The sequence below is a fragment of the Oculina patagonica genome, chromosome 4 (assembly GCF_052425735.1).
Source record: "Oculina patagonica isolate OP01 chromosome 4, crgOcupat, whole genome shotgun sequence".
NCBI lineage: Eukaryota > Metazoa > Cnidaria > Anthozoa > Scleractinia > Oculinidae > Oculina > Oculina patagonica.
Genome location: NC_135761.1, coordinates 11,610,788 through 11,624,977, shown reverse-complemented (window position 1 = coordinate 11,624,977; position 14,190 = coordinate 11,610,788). Strand labels below are relative to the sequence as shown.

The following is a 14,190-nucleotide window of genomic DNA, read 5'->3' as shown; positions in this document are numbered from 1 at the left end:
ACAGTTGAGGTTTTCTTTACCTGATTATGGCTTCTGACCGATCCGGATAAGCTGCTCATATAAAAGCCAAGCGTTTGAGCTAGATACGAAAAGAATTTACAAGCATGTCGCAAGATCTTCACAACAAAAGATATTTGATAGCTGCGCTGATGAAGTTGCAAGAAAGTAATAAACATAAAAAGAGAATATGAAGCTCTTGAACATACTTAGATCGTGACCCATGCTGTATCATGTGTAGAAACGGCGGTTTCCTTTAGGTCCATTCTATTGTTTTGTTCAAAGGAAATCAAAACGAGCAGGGGTTGGTATTTTAAACCATTAGATATTATATATTTTTAGAAATTGTATTTAGCAGGGCCCCTCTGGAGACGAGCTACTGTGCTGAATGGGCCACCCTGCATAAATAAAGTTTTACTTTACCTATCTTACCTATGTGTAGGGGGCTTATTAAGATCTACGCAATAAATGCAATAGCTGATTCAAAAATTCACAGTCATATACCCAGTACCTCCATGGTTTGTTCCGGCGATGCTCCGTTCCCTGGGTTGGGTGCAATGTGACACGAAAATACGTCAGATACAGCTCAGGTACATATAATTCGTTTGACTTCAAAAGTCTGAGTGCATCGAGGGTGACTAGATTAGAACACATTTATTGAAGAGGAAATGTTCAACATGACTCGAGCATGGGACAAAGAATAATTCTGAGTCCCCGACGGAAGTCGAACCCATGGCCTCCCAGATACCGGTTGGGCGCTCTAACCAACTGAACTACGAGAGACTCGTTGTGAGCTGGGCCATTTTACTAGGTTGATAAGTGGCGCGCGTCCTGCATACTGCTAGGATCAGCAATGTCGAATTCATCAAGTTTGTAGTAAATAATAAAGATGGTAAATTTTAAGCTCGGTAATAAATAATGAAGAGGAAGTGTTCAACATGACTCGAGCATGGAACAAAGAAAAATTATGAGTCCCCGACGGGAATCGAACCCATGGCCTCCCAGATACCGGTTGGGCGCTCTAACCAACTGAGCTACGAGAGACTAATGGCCCAGCTCACAACGAGTCTCTCGTAGCTCAGTTGGTTAGAGCGCCCAACCGGTATCTGGGAGGCCATGGGTTTGATTCCCGTCGGGGACTCAGAATTTTTCTTTGTCCCATGCTCGAGTCGTGTTGAACACTTCCTCTTCATTATTTATTACCGAGCTTAAAATTTACCATCTTTATTATTTACAACACATTTATTGTAATTGCTCTTTTCTTTAAATAATAAAATGCCTCCTTATTTTCGTTGCCTGTTAGCGACTGCCGATTACCTCATTATTACCAGTGGCGGATCCAGATCTTGAACTAAGGAGGGAGGACTATTTTTGTGTGTAAACCCAAACAATTTTTGGTGTGGGGAGTCATAAAATTTGTCTTTTACCAAATATAAGGAGGAGCCCGGGGCACACGGTCCCCTCCGACTAGATCTGCCACTGATTACTATTATACTGGTATTTATACCTAATCGTACCTTTTTCTCAGGATGGTAAACTCCTTTAATCAATTTAAAAGCAAAGTTAGAAACGGCATTTATGGAAAACAGGATTAGTTTAATTTTTAAATTAGGATTTCTTCAATTTTATTATAATTAATTAGTATTAGGCATGTACTGTTAATTAATAGTTTATTTTGTATTAATTTTTATTATAACTTACTAGTATAACCTGATGTTTTTACCGTGTATAAAGAATTGTTAAATAAATAAATGTTGGTACGCTTCGGCGGCATATCAGGCGAGTTTGGTCGAGCCATGGCGTCTCGCCAAAATACCCATGGCGAGACCAAACAAGCCTGATATACCGCCGAAGCGTACCAAAAAGGTACGATAAGGTATTTACCGTACCCAAATTCAGCCATAAATCCGGGGATATTAATTGCTCTGTTGAAGCCATGCTTGCAAGGCACGTAGTGCAAAATGTGTTGACCTGCTTGTATTGATACTTTTTTGGTCTTCAACACTTTTATCAAGTTCCTCTTCTGACATTGTTTTACTCGTTTGTTTGGAGTTTCATTCTCTAGATTTTCAATATCCAAATTTAGCGAAAAAGTTGGAAACTCCGACTCCATTGTTTTAGTCGGAATGTTTAGGTACTCGTCGGCAAACATCGCGCAATTAGCGCGCTCAAGTTTAGTTTTGGCGGGAAAATTCGTCTTATTTTACGACCGGTAAACACCAGCTAAATTTAAATTACGAGGTTCTGTTTTATTGACAAAACCTCTTTTCAATTCATCGTACGGTATCACTTCTTTATTTCAAAGTGACCATGATATCGTGGCATATCAGGTCAGTGACTTGATATCGTAGGATATCTAGACTGCTTGCAGTCTGTTTTTCTCTCGAAATTTAGTAAGGGAGTGCGAGGCTAGGGAGGGTTTAAGCTCCTTCTCATCCACCCGCCAGTTCAACCAGTTTGCTCGCGTTCCTATTATGATATAACCGCGCGCTCCGACCCTAAGAGACCGAAGAGAAAAGACAGACTACTAGTAGTCTATAGGATATCAGGACAGTAGATCGCGCTTCTGATTGGTTACTTGCGAATTTGTACAACGCCGGGCATTGGAATCATAGTTTCCCACCATCCACTCACCCCTCCCCCTTCTCTGTAAGAAAATAAAAGAATGCCGATGGTTTATATAATCGCTGACTTTTTTCCCTCACAGATAATTTTGGGAAATTAATTAGAACCATTACGAACACCTCGAGGTCAAGAATTTAAACTCGCCTTGCCATGGGATCTTTTGCAGCATGCTGTGCAGTTTTTTTAAAATAATACTTCAATTCTAGCCACAATACGTTTGACCCCTGTCGCGGATAAGATGATTCTATAATTATACTTCCTGTGATACTGAATAGCCATTACAAGCTCAGACAAGTAAAGTTATTTTTACTTCATATCATGTAAACACAAGATTCATGTAACAACTTTCTATCGTCTTTTAAGACAACGATTAAACCCACAGTGACTGAACTGATCTGTAAGCAGCTCAAAGAGAAAAGTAAACGTCTTTCAAAAGCATCAGTTCGATGTCACAAGTTTGTTGTAGCAGCTGTAACGATGGAACAAGATAAAGAAGAGAAGCAGACGAACAAAAGACAACCACTGAACAACTTGTGTTCCGCGTCAGGCTTGCTGTTGTCTGTTGTGTGTTGTATCGCGCTAATTCACGTGGAACTCAGAATACAAGAACATCATCGACTGATATCACACTCAGTAACATTCTGTGATAACATGGAGACAGAAATCTTTCGAAAAGTACAACAAAATTACGGCAGATGGCAAGTTATGGCTACAGGCCGCCATTGGCAAAGGACCAAAGGTGAGCATTGTTTCGTCATGAAACGGTATTTGCAAAAGTATACATTTCCTAATCTTCCCATTATCGTCGTCTTTACCGGAGCTACCTATCATTTATCTTTAGTCTATATTTTTTTTACAGAAACAAATAAGTGCGAAATAAGGTGGCTAAAGCTGGGTTGTTGAACCCAGTCTAATGGAAACGAAAATATTTGTTACTAGATTGTGTTATTGCACCATAGCAACCGTTAAATGTCAAAGAATGGTTCACGGTACTCGTTTTTAAATAAATAGCTCTAATTTTTCAGGTGAAGAAGAGAATTATTTAAGAGAAAAACGATCTTCACCGGACGATTCCCAACAGAATGCAACCCTAACAGCCTCTGAAGTACAAGTACTAATCAAACAAGAACTTGGTCTGCTACAAAACCAAGTCTGTGCTAAAGATCACACGCTCTGCCGCACAGGACCAAAAGGTAACACGGGAAGACGGGGACGACCGGGAACCCGAGGGAAACAAGGTCTCCCTGGGAGACCCGGTTCAAGTGGATCTCCTGGCAAACATGGACCCATAGGAGCTCAAGGACCGATGGGCATAAAGGGGGATGTTGGAGTACCGGGAGACCCCGGTCCCGTGGGACCTAGAGGTCCGCCGGGTATGAAAGGCGTCAAAGGTGAACCGGGCCAGTCCATCTTGGCTCCATCACTGCTGCAGCGGCCTGTTGGAGTGACAGTCAATAAAAGTCAGACAGCCATCTTGAAATGTACCGCAGATGGTAATCCAAGTCCAAAAGTCACGTGGTTCAAGCTGAATTCATCACTTCCTGTTGGTCGTCACGTGGTAGAATCCAGTGGCGCTCTGGTTGTGAAGGACGTTAGACCTGGAGACGACGGAGTTTACAGCTGCAAAGCTGAAAATTTGCTGGGACAAGTAAATGCCTCTGCAAAGCTAACTGTTCAGTGTAAGTAGCTTAAGGGGGGAGGGGGGGCGGGGGGGGGTCCTCACCCGAAGGGCCGTTTTCCGCATGGGCTAAACAGAAGTATCTCGTTCCCTTCCTTCGTTACATAAATTTATGCTCTGCGATGTTAAGTAAATTTTTGGTTGATTTTTGGGTATGTTGAGGAGGAGATAGTTTTTCTCAAAGGATTAGTAAAATTGAGAGAAATTAAAAAATATTGAAGATTTAATGTAGCTTTAAAAATTAGTGGATGGACACCAAGACAGTCCCCTGACAACCTGGAGTGTCCTTGAGTAGGGATCAACTGTCTGGTGATGCTCCAAAAATAATTATCTTTCTTCTACCCCTTCTTTGAACCTTTAAAAATTTCATTAAAATTCAGGTGAAACTCCACCTTAATGTTTGTATTTAGCCTGTTAGCTGCTGTGAGGTTGAGCTTGATGCTGCATTACAGGCCCTTTACGAAATATAAATCCTTAGATATAATTGAAATACCGTAATGATTCGATTTAGCGCCCTCCTTCCAATAAGCGCCCCCCTTTCAAAAGTGTTTTGTCAATAAGGGCCCCTATTGCAATAAGCGCTCCCATTCTAATAAGTGTCCCCATTCATTATAAGCGCCCCTATTGTGGATAACTGCCGCTATTGAAGTCATTGACGTCGAATAGATAAACTCATGAACATTTGCCGTACCGTACAGGTATATATTTACTGCTAAAATAAACAATTCTTTTAAAAGTAACTGAACTTTCAACAATTTGTTACTGATACATTTTCTGTTATTGTTAGTTTTTCTAATATTAATTTAAGTTTTGTTTTGAACATTTGGTTGTTTTTCAAATAATTAAATAAGCGCCCTGTCCCGAATAAGCGCCCTGTCTCGAATAAGCGCCCTCCTTTGAGGTGCCAAAAGTAAATAAGCGCCCCGGGCGCTTAATCGAATCATTACGGTAAACGGTTTTCTAAGAAAAGATTAGAAGAACTTCGATTAACAGTATAGACGAGGTCTCGGCTATAATAAAAGCTGAAACAAACCTGTTCAAGAAACTGACTGTGCAGAGAAAATAAAATGCAACATAAGGAGCCATAAAACATGCAAAAGGTATGTTTGGCCAACGATTAACTCGTCATAATTTTTTTGTTTCTCGCCAGTTCCTCCTCAACTTTCATTGTCATCCAATCGATTGATGGCTGAAGAGAAACAAAACGTCACCATCGCCTGCACTGCTACTGGTCAGCCGCTTCCTAGTATCACGTGGTCTAAGTCAGTTGGTAGTCTGCCTAAGGACAGAACTGAAGTGATGAATGGAACCCTGTCAATATACAGTGTGACAAGAAAGGACGCTGGAATATACATTTGTAAAGCAACGAATATCCTGGGATCAGCAACAAACACTGCTCTGGTCATGATATTCTCTCCTCTGCGGTTCAAAGTCCGTCCTCCTCAAGAGGTAACTCCAGTGATTGGTTCAAGTGTTCACCTGCCGTGTGTGGCCGAGAGTGACCTGAGAACTACAATCACTTGGACAAAGGATGGCAAGTCTTCACTTCCTGTAGAGTCCAGCTTCCTTTTAAATGGAACACTGGTTATTCAGAACATCAAGAAATCACACGAAGGATGTTACACCTGTAGAGCGACTAATGCTCTGACAACAATAGAAGCTAAAGTCAAACTTAATTCCCCAGTTATTGCGACTTCCTGCTCTGTGATCAGAAAATACGTCAGCAGTGTAAGCGGGAATTACGTCATTGATCCAGATGGCGCGGGAGGCCTGGCACCATTTACAGTTTACTGTGACATGAGTGACAAGAATGGAGTTGGCGTGACAGTGATAAGTCACGACAGTGAAAGCAGAACATTGGTGCATGGATGTCACTCTCAAGGCTGCTACTCACGTGACATTCATTACACAGGAGCGAGTCTCTCCCAGCTTGCAAGTCTTACCAGAGTCTCCTCACACTGTGAACAGTTTATCAAGTATGAGTGTTATCATTCAGTGACATATGCCTGGTGGGTGTCACGTGATTCTACTAAGATGACGTACTGGGGCGGAGCATCACCTGGCAGTGGTAAGTGCGCATGCGGGATGACCAACTCATGTGCAGATCCCAGTTATGGTTGTAATTGTGATAAGAATGACCATGTATGGCGTGAAGACAGCGGTCTCCTCACTGACAAGACACATCTTCCAGTTATACAGCTGAGGTTTGGGGATGCAAGCGGTAGTAACCATGGTTACCACACACTGGGAAAACTGAAATGCTATGGCATAGCGTAAAAACATGTTAATTTCAATTGCCCTCAAGTTATTGCAAGCTCAGTACTTGTAAATAATCGTTATCGTTCTGATGCTATCGCCAAGTGTGTAGCAACAGATATCTAAAAAACGAAGTTAGCAACATTATGGATACATTGAATCAGAGAATTGAATTGCCCTTTCGTTTCGACAATTCTTGATCGAAAACAAAACATGTAAGCTTTAGTGATGCTTCATTTGCCCTAAAATTTTACAACGAATTTAAGACAACTAAACGACTATGGAAAAAATTCACTTACGACCGACTATTTTTTCATAGTTATTTAGTCCCAATTCTAGCATTGAGTTTGTTAATTCGTCAAGAAACCTATCACGTTTCTGACACGTTAAAAAATACAATGTGTCATACGAAAGCGTAAAAATCTGTTATATGAAGTACAGTCGTAGCCCTCGTAAGCGAGCACCTCTGGAATTCCAGAAAGTGGTCCACTAGATCTGGTTATTTACGAGAATGAGGTCCCACAAGCGACCACACGATGGAACAATAATGGTTGATTGCCTACCAGAGCTTTTTTTCTTTAAGCTTTCTTCTTCATTCTTTTAATTGGTAGCACTCTTGAATGTTAATACGATATTAGTATCAACGAACATAATCAGGCAATGTTATGCTACTATAAATGTGATTAAGTAGTGTACACTTACTAACAAGAATCAGAATCTCTGATCAAGTGGTCGTTCTCTAGAGTTTGTAACCAAAGGAGAAGACCAGTTGCTCATTGCCAAAGGTGGTCGCGGTCGTTTACGAGCGCTTTTAATTACAGAGTTTGAGTCACAATTCCGACAAGTGAGGTTTCACAATGTTTACAAAGAAAGGCTTAGCTTTGCGACTGTAATAACTACATGCAATCATAGCAAATTAGCGTCTAGTTTGGTTCATTTCACGTCGTGAGAGGCGTGCGTTATCTAAAACGGCCACAAACACCAAATAGCTAGAGAGATTCGTGGGAGCACCGACTGTGTGCTTAACAGTTGAGGTTATCTTTACCTGATTATGGCATCTGATCGATCCTGATAAATTGTTCATATGAAAGCTAAGCTTTGAGCTAGGTACCAAAAGGATTTTATTTCAAAGTATGTTGGCCCAACGACTGGATCTTCACAGTAAAAGATATATTTCCGGAACTTGGTAGAAAGCTAGAAACAGTTATTTTCTTTAGGGTTTTTCTAGCGTTTTGCATAAAAGAATGAAATCTAAAAGTGCAGGTTTACTGAGGAAGTGTGGACGGCGTATTAGTCTAAGATCTATCTTAAGCCAAAAACTCAGCTGAAGAAAGCTGATTTATACGTCTGCGTAGGAGGCTAGCTGTATTACAAATTTGCCGAGATATGCGCAAAATCGCTATGGTTTGCCCCAAGCGATGCTCCGTTCCCCTCAGATGAGGTCTTCAGATGTATGTAATTCGTTTGACTTCACAAGACTAAGAGCCTTATTATAGGGAAAGTAGATCAGAACAGATTTGTTGTAATTGCTTTTTTCTTCTTTGAATAAACTTTCTCCTTATTATTGTTGCATGTTACTGTCTTTTTACCGTATTTCTACTGTTACTAGTGTAGATAAAATCAAACTAAGCGGCTGGAGGCGTTTTAGTAGTGAACCACTTTAATTTCTGATGTTCTTTAATGTCACCGAAAATTATTACATCACTGAAATCGTTACTCAGCTGCATCACGCTAAACAAGGTGTACGTGCAAGGACATTTTGACCCTTTCGTGACTAGTATCACCATAAAGTGCACCACATGACAAAGGTATAATACCATAGTCGTCCATCATGATTCCCCCACCCCTTCCTATGCTCTGCAAGAAAGCAAAAGGATTACCAACACAGCATGAAAATTGGAATTTACATGAAATTAAAGGTGGTTTAATCTGGTATAAAGTTAGTTATCCAACTTTATACCATCAATTAAATGTTGTTAAAGGTGGTTAAACCAAGCTCACCAAGCGGTGTGTAAATGTGATTCAAAGTTGGTGTAAAGGAATCTCTTTATCTGTCTTTATACTTGAGTGTAAAGCTGGGATAAAGGTCAGCTTTAAAAAATGTAAAGTCAGTGTATAGCTGAATAAATTCCAAATTTATTCTAGTTTTAGTTAACCTTTACACTACGGTAAAGTTATATTTTCATGCTGTGCAATGGTTTATATCATCGCTGACTAATTTTCCTCACCAATGATTTTGGGAAATTAATTAAAATCATTACGACTAAACAACAACAATTCAGTACTGCTCGCCTTGCCATGGGATCTTTCGCAGTATGCTGTGCAGACGTTTAAATAAATAACTTAAGGCGGGAGTTAATTCAATTCATGTATTAAAGGGACTGTGGCACGGATTTTAGCCAAATTTAGGCATGGGAAATGGCCATCAAATTCGGTGAAATCTAAAAATAACCTTTCCAAACAGTGAAGGAACATTTCAATAACACAGCAAATACAAAAAAATGTGCGGATGGCCAAACGTGACGAAGATTGTAACGGATTGCCATATGGGGTTTTGGAATATTGTTGGGCTGAACAGTTTTCAAAGTTAATCCTTGTTTGCTCGTAACTTTAAATTATAATACACGCAAAACGCAGTTGGTTGTAACGAAGCTATGGTTTTGTCTTTTAGATCCACAGAAGTGATTTCTTTGCAAACATTAAGTTTCATAGCAAGTATTTGGCAAAACTTAATAAAATAAACCTTACTTACCCGTGACACAGTCCCTTTAAAATACGTTTGACCCATGTCATAAGATAATACCATTATACTTCCTTTGTTACTGAATCTCCACTACATGCTCAGACGAGAAAAGTTGTTTTTACTTCATATTAGTAAACAAAAGATTCGTGTTACACTTTCGACGGTGAAACCCGGACACAACAGCTTTCTATCGTCTTTTACACCGATTAAATCCACAGTAAACTGATCTGTAAGCAGCTCAAAGAGAAAAGAGAACGTCTTCAGTATCGGTTTGATTTCACTGACAAGTTTGTGGTAGCAGCTGTAATGATGAAACAAGATAAAGTAGAGAAGCAGACGAACAGAAGACAAAAACTGAACAGCTTGTGTTCCGCGTCAGGCTTGCTGTTGTCTGTTGTGTGTTGTATCGCGCTAATTCACGTGGAACTCAGAATACAAGAACATAATCGACTGATATCACACTCAGTAACATTCTGTGATAATATGGAGGCAGAAATCCTTCGAAAAGTACAACAAAATTACGGCAGATGGCAAGTTATGGCTACAGGCCGCCATTGGCAAAGGACCAAAGGTGAGCATTGTTTCGTCATGAAACGGTATTTGCAAAAGTATACATTTCCTAGAGGGTCCTGAAGGGGTAAAATGGGAACTGGGATTTGCCTATTTTGACTGGGATTTGCGTTTATTTTCACTGGGAAAATGGGATTTAGGTAACTGGGACTGGGATTCGGAAACAAAAAATGGGAATGGGAAGCATGTCAGTACATGACTAAACTTGCATATATCACGCTCTATAATATTCTTAAAGGCATAGACAGTTAAAACGCTGAAAATTAACTCTGAAACGAAACCACTACACTGCACGAGTCTCCATCAAGCGTCGATCAATTTTCGTGTAAGTGATTAAGTTACTCAGCGGAACTGCTATGACTGAGCATGGGCACAAATGGAATATTTAAAAGAAGTGATAGTAAGTTTTGCAGGGTGGTGGTAAGTAAGGGATAAAAACTTGATAGCTTTAGTTAAAGCTACTGAAAATTTCTATCATCCTCTACAAGACAAACGAACAAATGAAAAGTGATGTTCTCAACAGTATTGGTGATAATATAACTAGCAGAACATGATTTTGGATAGTCCATTCCCTGAACTATTCCTTCTGCGACCCAGGTGCGAGACGGGGACAGTCTAGGATAACTTACCTGTGCATGCTTAAAACAAACCAATGAAAAACCGCAGAGACGTGTGGCGTTTCTTACATGCAACGTGTGCGCTTGGGTAAAAATAGTTTGCTAAAATGAAAAATTCAACTACGCAACAAATTAGCGCGACATCTACAAGAAAAATTGTCATAACCTTTGTCTAAAGCCGTAATACTTACTTACTTACTTACTTACTTACTTACTTACTTACTTACTTACTTACTTACTTACTTACTTACTTACTTCTTACTTACTTACTTACTTACTTACTTACTTACTTACTTACTTACTTACTTACTTGCTCGCTCGCTCGCTCGCTCGCTCGCTCGCTCGCTCGCTCGCTTGCTCGCTTGCTTGCTTGCTTACTTACTTACTTACTTACTTACTTACTTACTTACTTACTTACTTACTTACTTATCCTCATCGGGCCCATGAGGACTCTTGAGGCCGGCCAGAAAACTAAAACTGCGCCATCCATCCCGGTCCACCGTCGATGCGACAGCAGCCCCCCACGAACACCAACCCAGCCGGTTTCTTTCTGTCTCCACGGTAATGAATCTCCGTAATGAATAGGTATTTAAAAACCCACAAGTACTAAATTTTTGAATTTAACATCTGTGCGTGCGTTTCCAAAGGTGCTGTCGATTATGGTTTGGTTTCTTCAGCTTCCCCCCTTTTTTGAGAATGCGAATGCAGGTCAATATTTCTGGACTCGCTCAACGACGCCTGTACCTGGGTTCACCGAAGAGAGAGTTCAGGGAGTAGACTACATTTAGGACAATCAAAACAACAAGTATATTATGCTTAAGTCCGGTTTTCCATACACTGGGAATTTTACTACTGGGAATGGAATTTGGACAAAAAATAGGCTGGGAAATGGGATTTGGGCAAAATTTGGGCTGGGAAATGGGATTTGGTACCCCCCCCCCCCCCCCCCCCCCTTCAGGACCCTCTTCCTATTATCGTCGTCTTTACCAGAGCTACCTATCATTTATCTTTAGTGTATATTTTTTTTACAGAAACAAATAAGTGCGAAATAAGGTGGCTAAAGCTGGGTTGTTGAACCCAGTCTAATGGAAACGGAAATCTTTGTTACTAGATTGTGTTATTGCACCATAGCAAGCGTTAAATGTCAAAAAATGGTTCACGGTACTCGGTTTTGAATAAATAGCTCTAATTTTTCAGGTGAAGAAGAGGATTATTTAAGAGAAAAACGATCTTCACCTGGAGATTCACAACAGAAATCAACCCTAACAGCCTCTGAAGTACAAGTGCTTATCAAACAAGAACTTGGTCTGCTGCAAAACCAAGTCTGTGCTAAAGATCACACGCTCTGCCGCACAGAAACAAAAGGTAACACGGGAAGACGAGGAAGACCGGGAACCAGAGGGAGACCAGGACCCCCAGGGAGACCCGGATCAAGCGGACCTCCTGGAAAACATGGACCAATCGGAGCGCAAGGACCAATGGGCATAAAGGGCGATATTGGAATGCCGGGAGACCCTGGTCCTGTGGGACCTAGAGGCCCGCCGGGTATGAAAGGCGTCAAAGGTGAACCGGGCCAGTCCATCTCGGCTCCATCTCTGCTGCAGCGTCCTGTTGGAATGACAGTTAATGAAAGTCAGACAGCCGTCTTGAAATGTACAGTGGATGGTAATCCAAGTCCAAAAGTCACGTGGTCTAAGCTGAATTCATCTCTTCCTGTGGGTCGTCACGTGGTAGAGTCCAGTGGCGCTCTGATTGTGAAGGACGTTAGACCTGGAGATGAAGGAGTTTACAGCTGCAGAGCTGAAAATTTGCTGGGACAAGTAAATGCCTCGGCGAAATTAACTGTTCAATGTAAGTAGCTGAATTTATGTATTTAATGGTTTAGGAGTAGGCTTAATGCTGTAAAACAGGCCCTTCCGAACGAAAAATTACCTTTACATAATTATATATAATATATGAGAATATTACCAAGTGACGAATTTCAGAAGAACTTGGATCAACAAAAAAAAAGTCCTGTGTTCTAATTGACTAAGTCCCATCAATAATATTTAAAGTCGGAATGACTTACAACTGCTAAGATATAAAAAGTAACAAAATTGTGTTTGGCAAATACTTTATCCTAATTTCTGTAATTTTTTTATTTCTCGACAGTTCCTCCTCAACTTTCCTTGTCATCCAATCGCTTGATAGCTGAAGAGAAACAAAACGTTACCATCGCCTGCACTGTTTCTGGTCAGCCGCTTCCTGGTATCATGTGGTCTAGAGCAGAGGGTAGTTTGCCTGAAGATAGAACTGAAGTGATGAATGGAACCCTGACAATCTTCAATGCGACAAGAAAGGACGCTGGAATATACATTTGTAAAGCAGAAAATATTCTGGGATCAGCAAGAGACATTGTTCAACTGATGACATTTTCTCGCTTACGGTTCAAAGTCCGTCCTCCTCAAGAGGTGACTCCTGCGATTGGTTTCGCTGTTCATTTACCGTGTGAGGCCGAGAGTGACCTGAGACCTACAATCACTTGGACAAAAGATGGCAAGTCTTCACTTCCTGAAGGGGCCAATGTTCTACAGAATGGAACATTATTGGTTATTTCAAGCAGCACGAAAGTACACGAAGGATCTTACACCTGTAGAGCGACTAATGCTTTGACAACAATAGAAGCCAAAGTCAAAATCAATACTCCTGTTGTTTTGACTTCTTGTTCTGTAATACGACAATACGTCAGCAGTGTCAGCGGAAATTACGTTATTGATTCCGATGGCGCGGGAGGCCTGGCACCGTTTACAGTTTACTGCGACATGAATGACAAGAATGAAGTTGGCGTGACAGTGATTAGTCACGACAGTGAGAGCAGAACATTGGTGGATGGATGTTCCTCTCAAGGCTGCTATTCACGTGACATTCATTACTCAGGAGCGAGTCTCTCCCAGCTTGCTAGTCTCACCAGAGTCTCCTTACACTGTGAACAGTTTATCAAATACGAGTGTCGTTATTCAGTAATGTTTGGGTGGGGAGGATACGCCTGGTGGGTGTCACGTGATTCCAGTAAGATGACGTACTGGGGCGGGGCATCACCTGGCAGTGGTAAGTGCGCATGCGGGATGACCAACTCATGTGCAGATTCCTGGCGTGGATGTAACTGTGATAAGAATGACGTTGTATGGCGTGAAGACAGCGGTCTCCTCGATGACAAGACACAGCTGCCAGTTAAACAGCTCAGGTTTGGCGATACAAGCGGGTCTGCCCAAGGCTACCACACACTGGGAAAACTGAAATGCTATGGCATTGCGTAAAAAAAATTAAAATGTTTTTTCTCTAAAGATCCAGTTGTTTTAAAAAAACAATTTTTTATAATTCTCTAAAGATCGAGTTGTTGGATCTTTAGAGAAAAAGATTTTTGATAACTGGGCTAATGAATTAACTGAATCGTAACCTAACTGTATCATGTGAAAAAACTGTTATTTCCTCTAGTTTTTTTTCCGAGCGTTTTGTTCTAAAGAAATTAAAGCGAGCAGGTTGGAAAAAGTGTACACGGCATATGCGCAAATACGGCCTGGCTTTCCCCGGCGATGATCAGCTCCATGGGTTGAGCACAGTGGGACACGAAGATAATTGATAACTGAGGCGGCCTCCCCTTTAAGCCTGATGGTTTCTAGGAGGTCTCTCCGCCTTTCCATTATTAGTCTCTACTGTTATATCAC

At 41.0% G+C, this 14,190-nt stretch overlaps 3 protein-coding genes across 3 annotated transcripts in view; 2 read left to right on the top strand and 1 right to left on the bottom strand.

Annotated features, from left to right (window-relative positions):
• LOC144651492 (lysophosphatidylcholine acyltransferase 2-like) overlaps positions 1 to 14,190 on the bottom strand; it is a 166,158-nt gene that overhangs the window by 72,768 nt on the left and 79,200 nt on the right. The gene's annotated exons all lie outside the window — the stretch shown is intronic.
• LOC144651477 (uncharacterized) overlaps positions 1 to 14,190 on the top strand; it is a 62,067-nt gene that overhangs the window by 36,478 nt on the left and 11,399 nt on the right. The window lies entirely within an intron of this gene.
• Positions 1,816 to 13,782, top strand: LOC144651582 (hemicentin-2-like). Its single transcript, XM_078511530.1, has 7 exons — positions 1,816 to 1,863; positions 2,986 to 3,361; positions 3,648 to 4,301; positions 5,451 to 6,574; positions 9,513 to 9,870; positions 11,684 to 12,337; positions 12,638 to 13,782. Exons 1-7 carry the CDS (start codon positions 1,816 to 1,818, stop codon positions 13,780 to 13,782), a joined length of 4,359 nt encoding a protein of 1,452 aa, XP_078367656.1.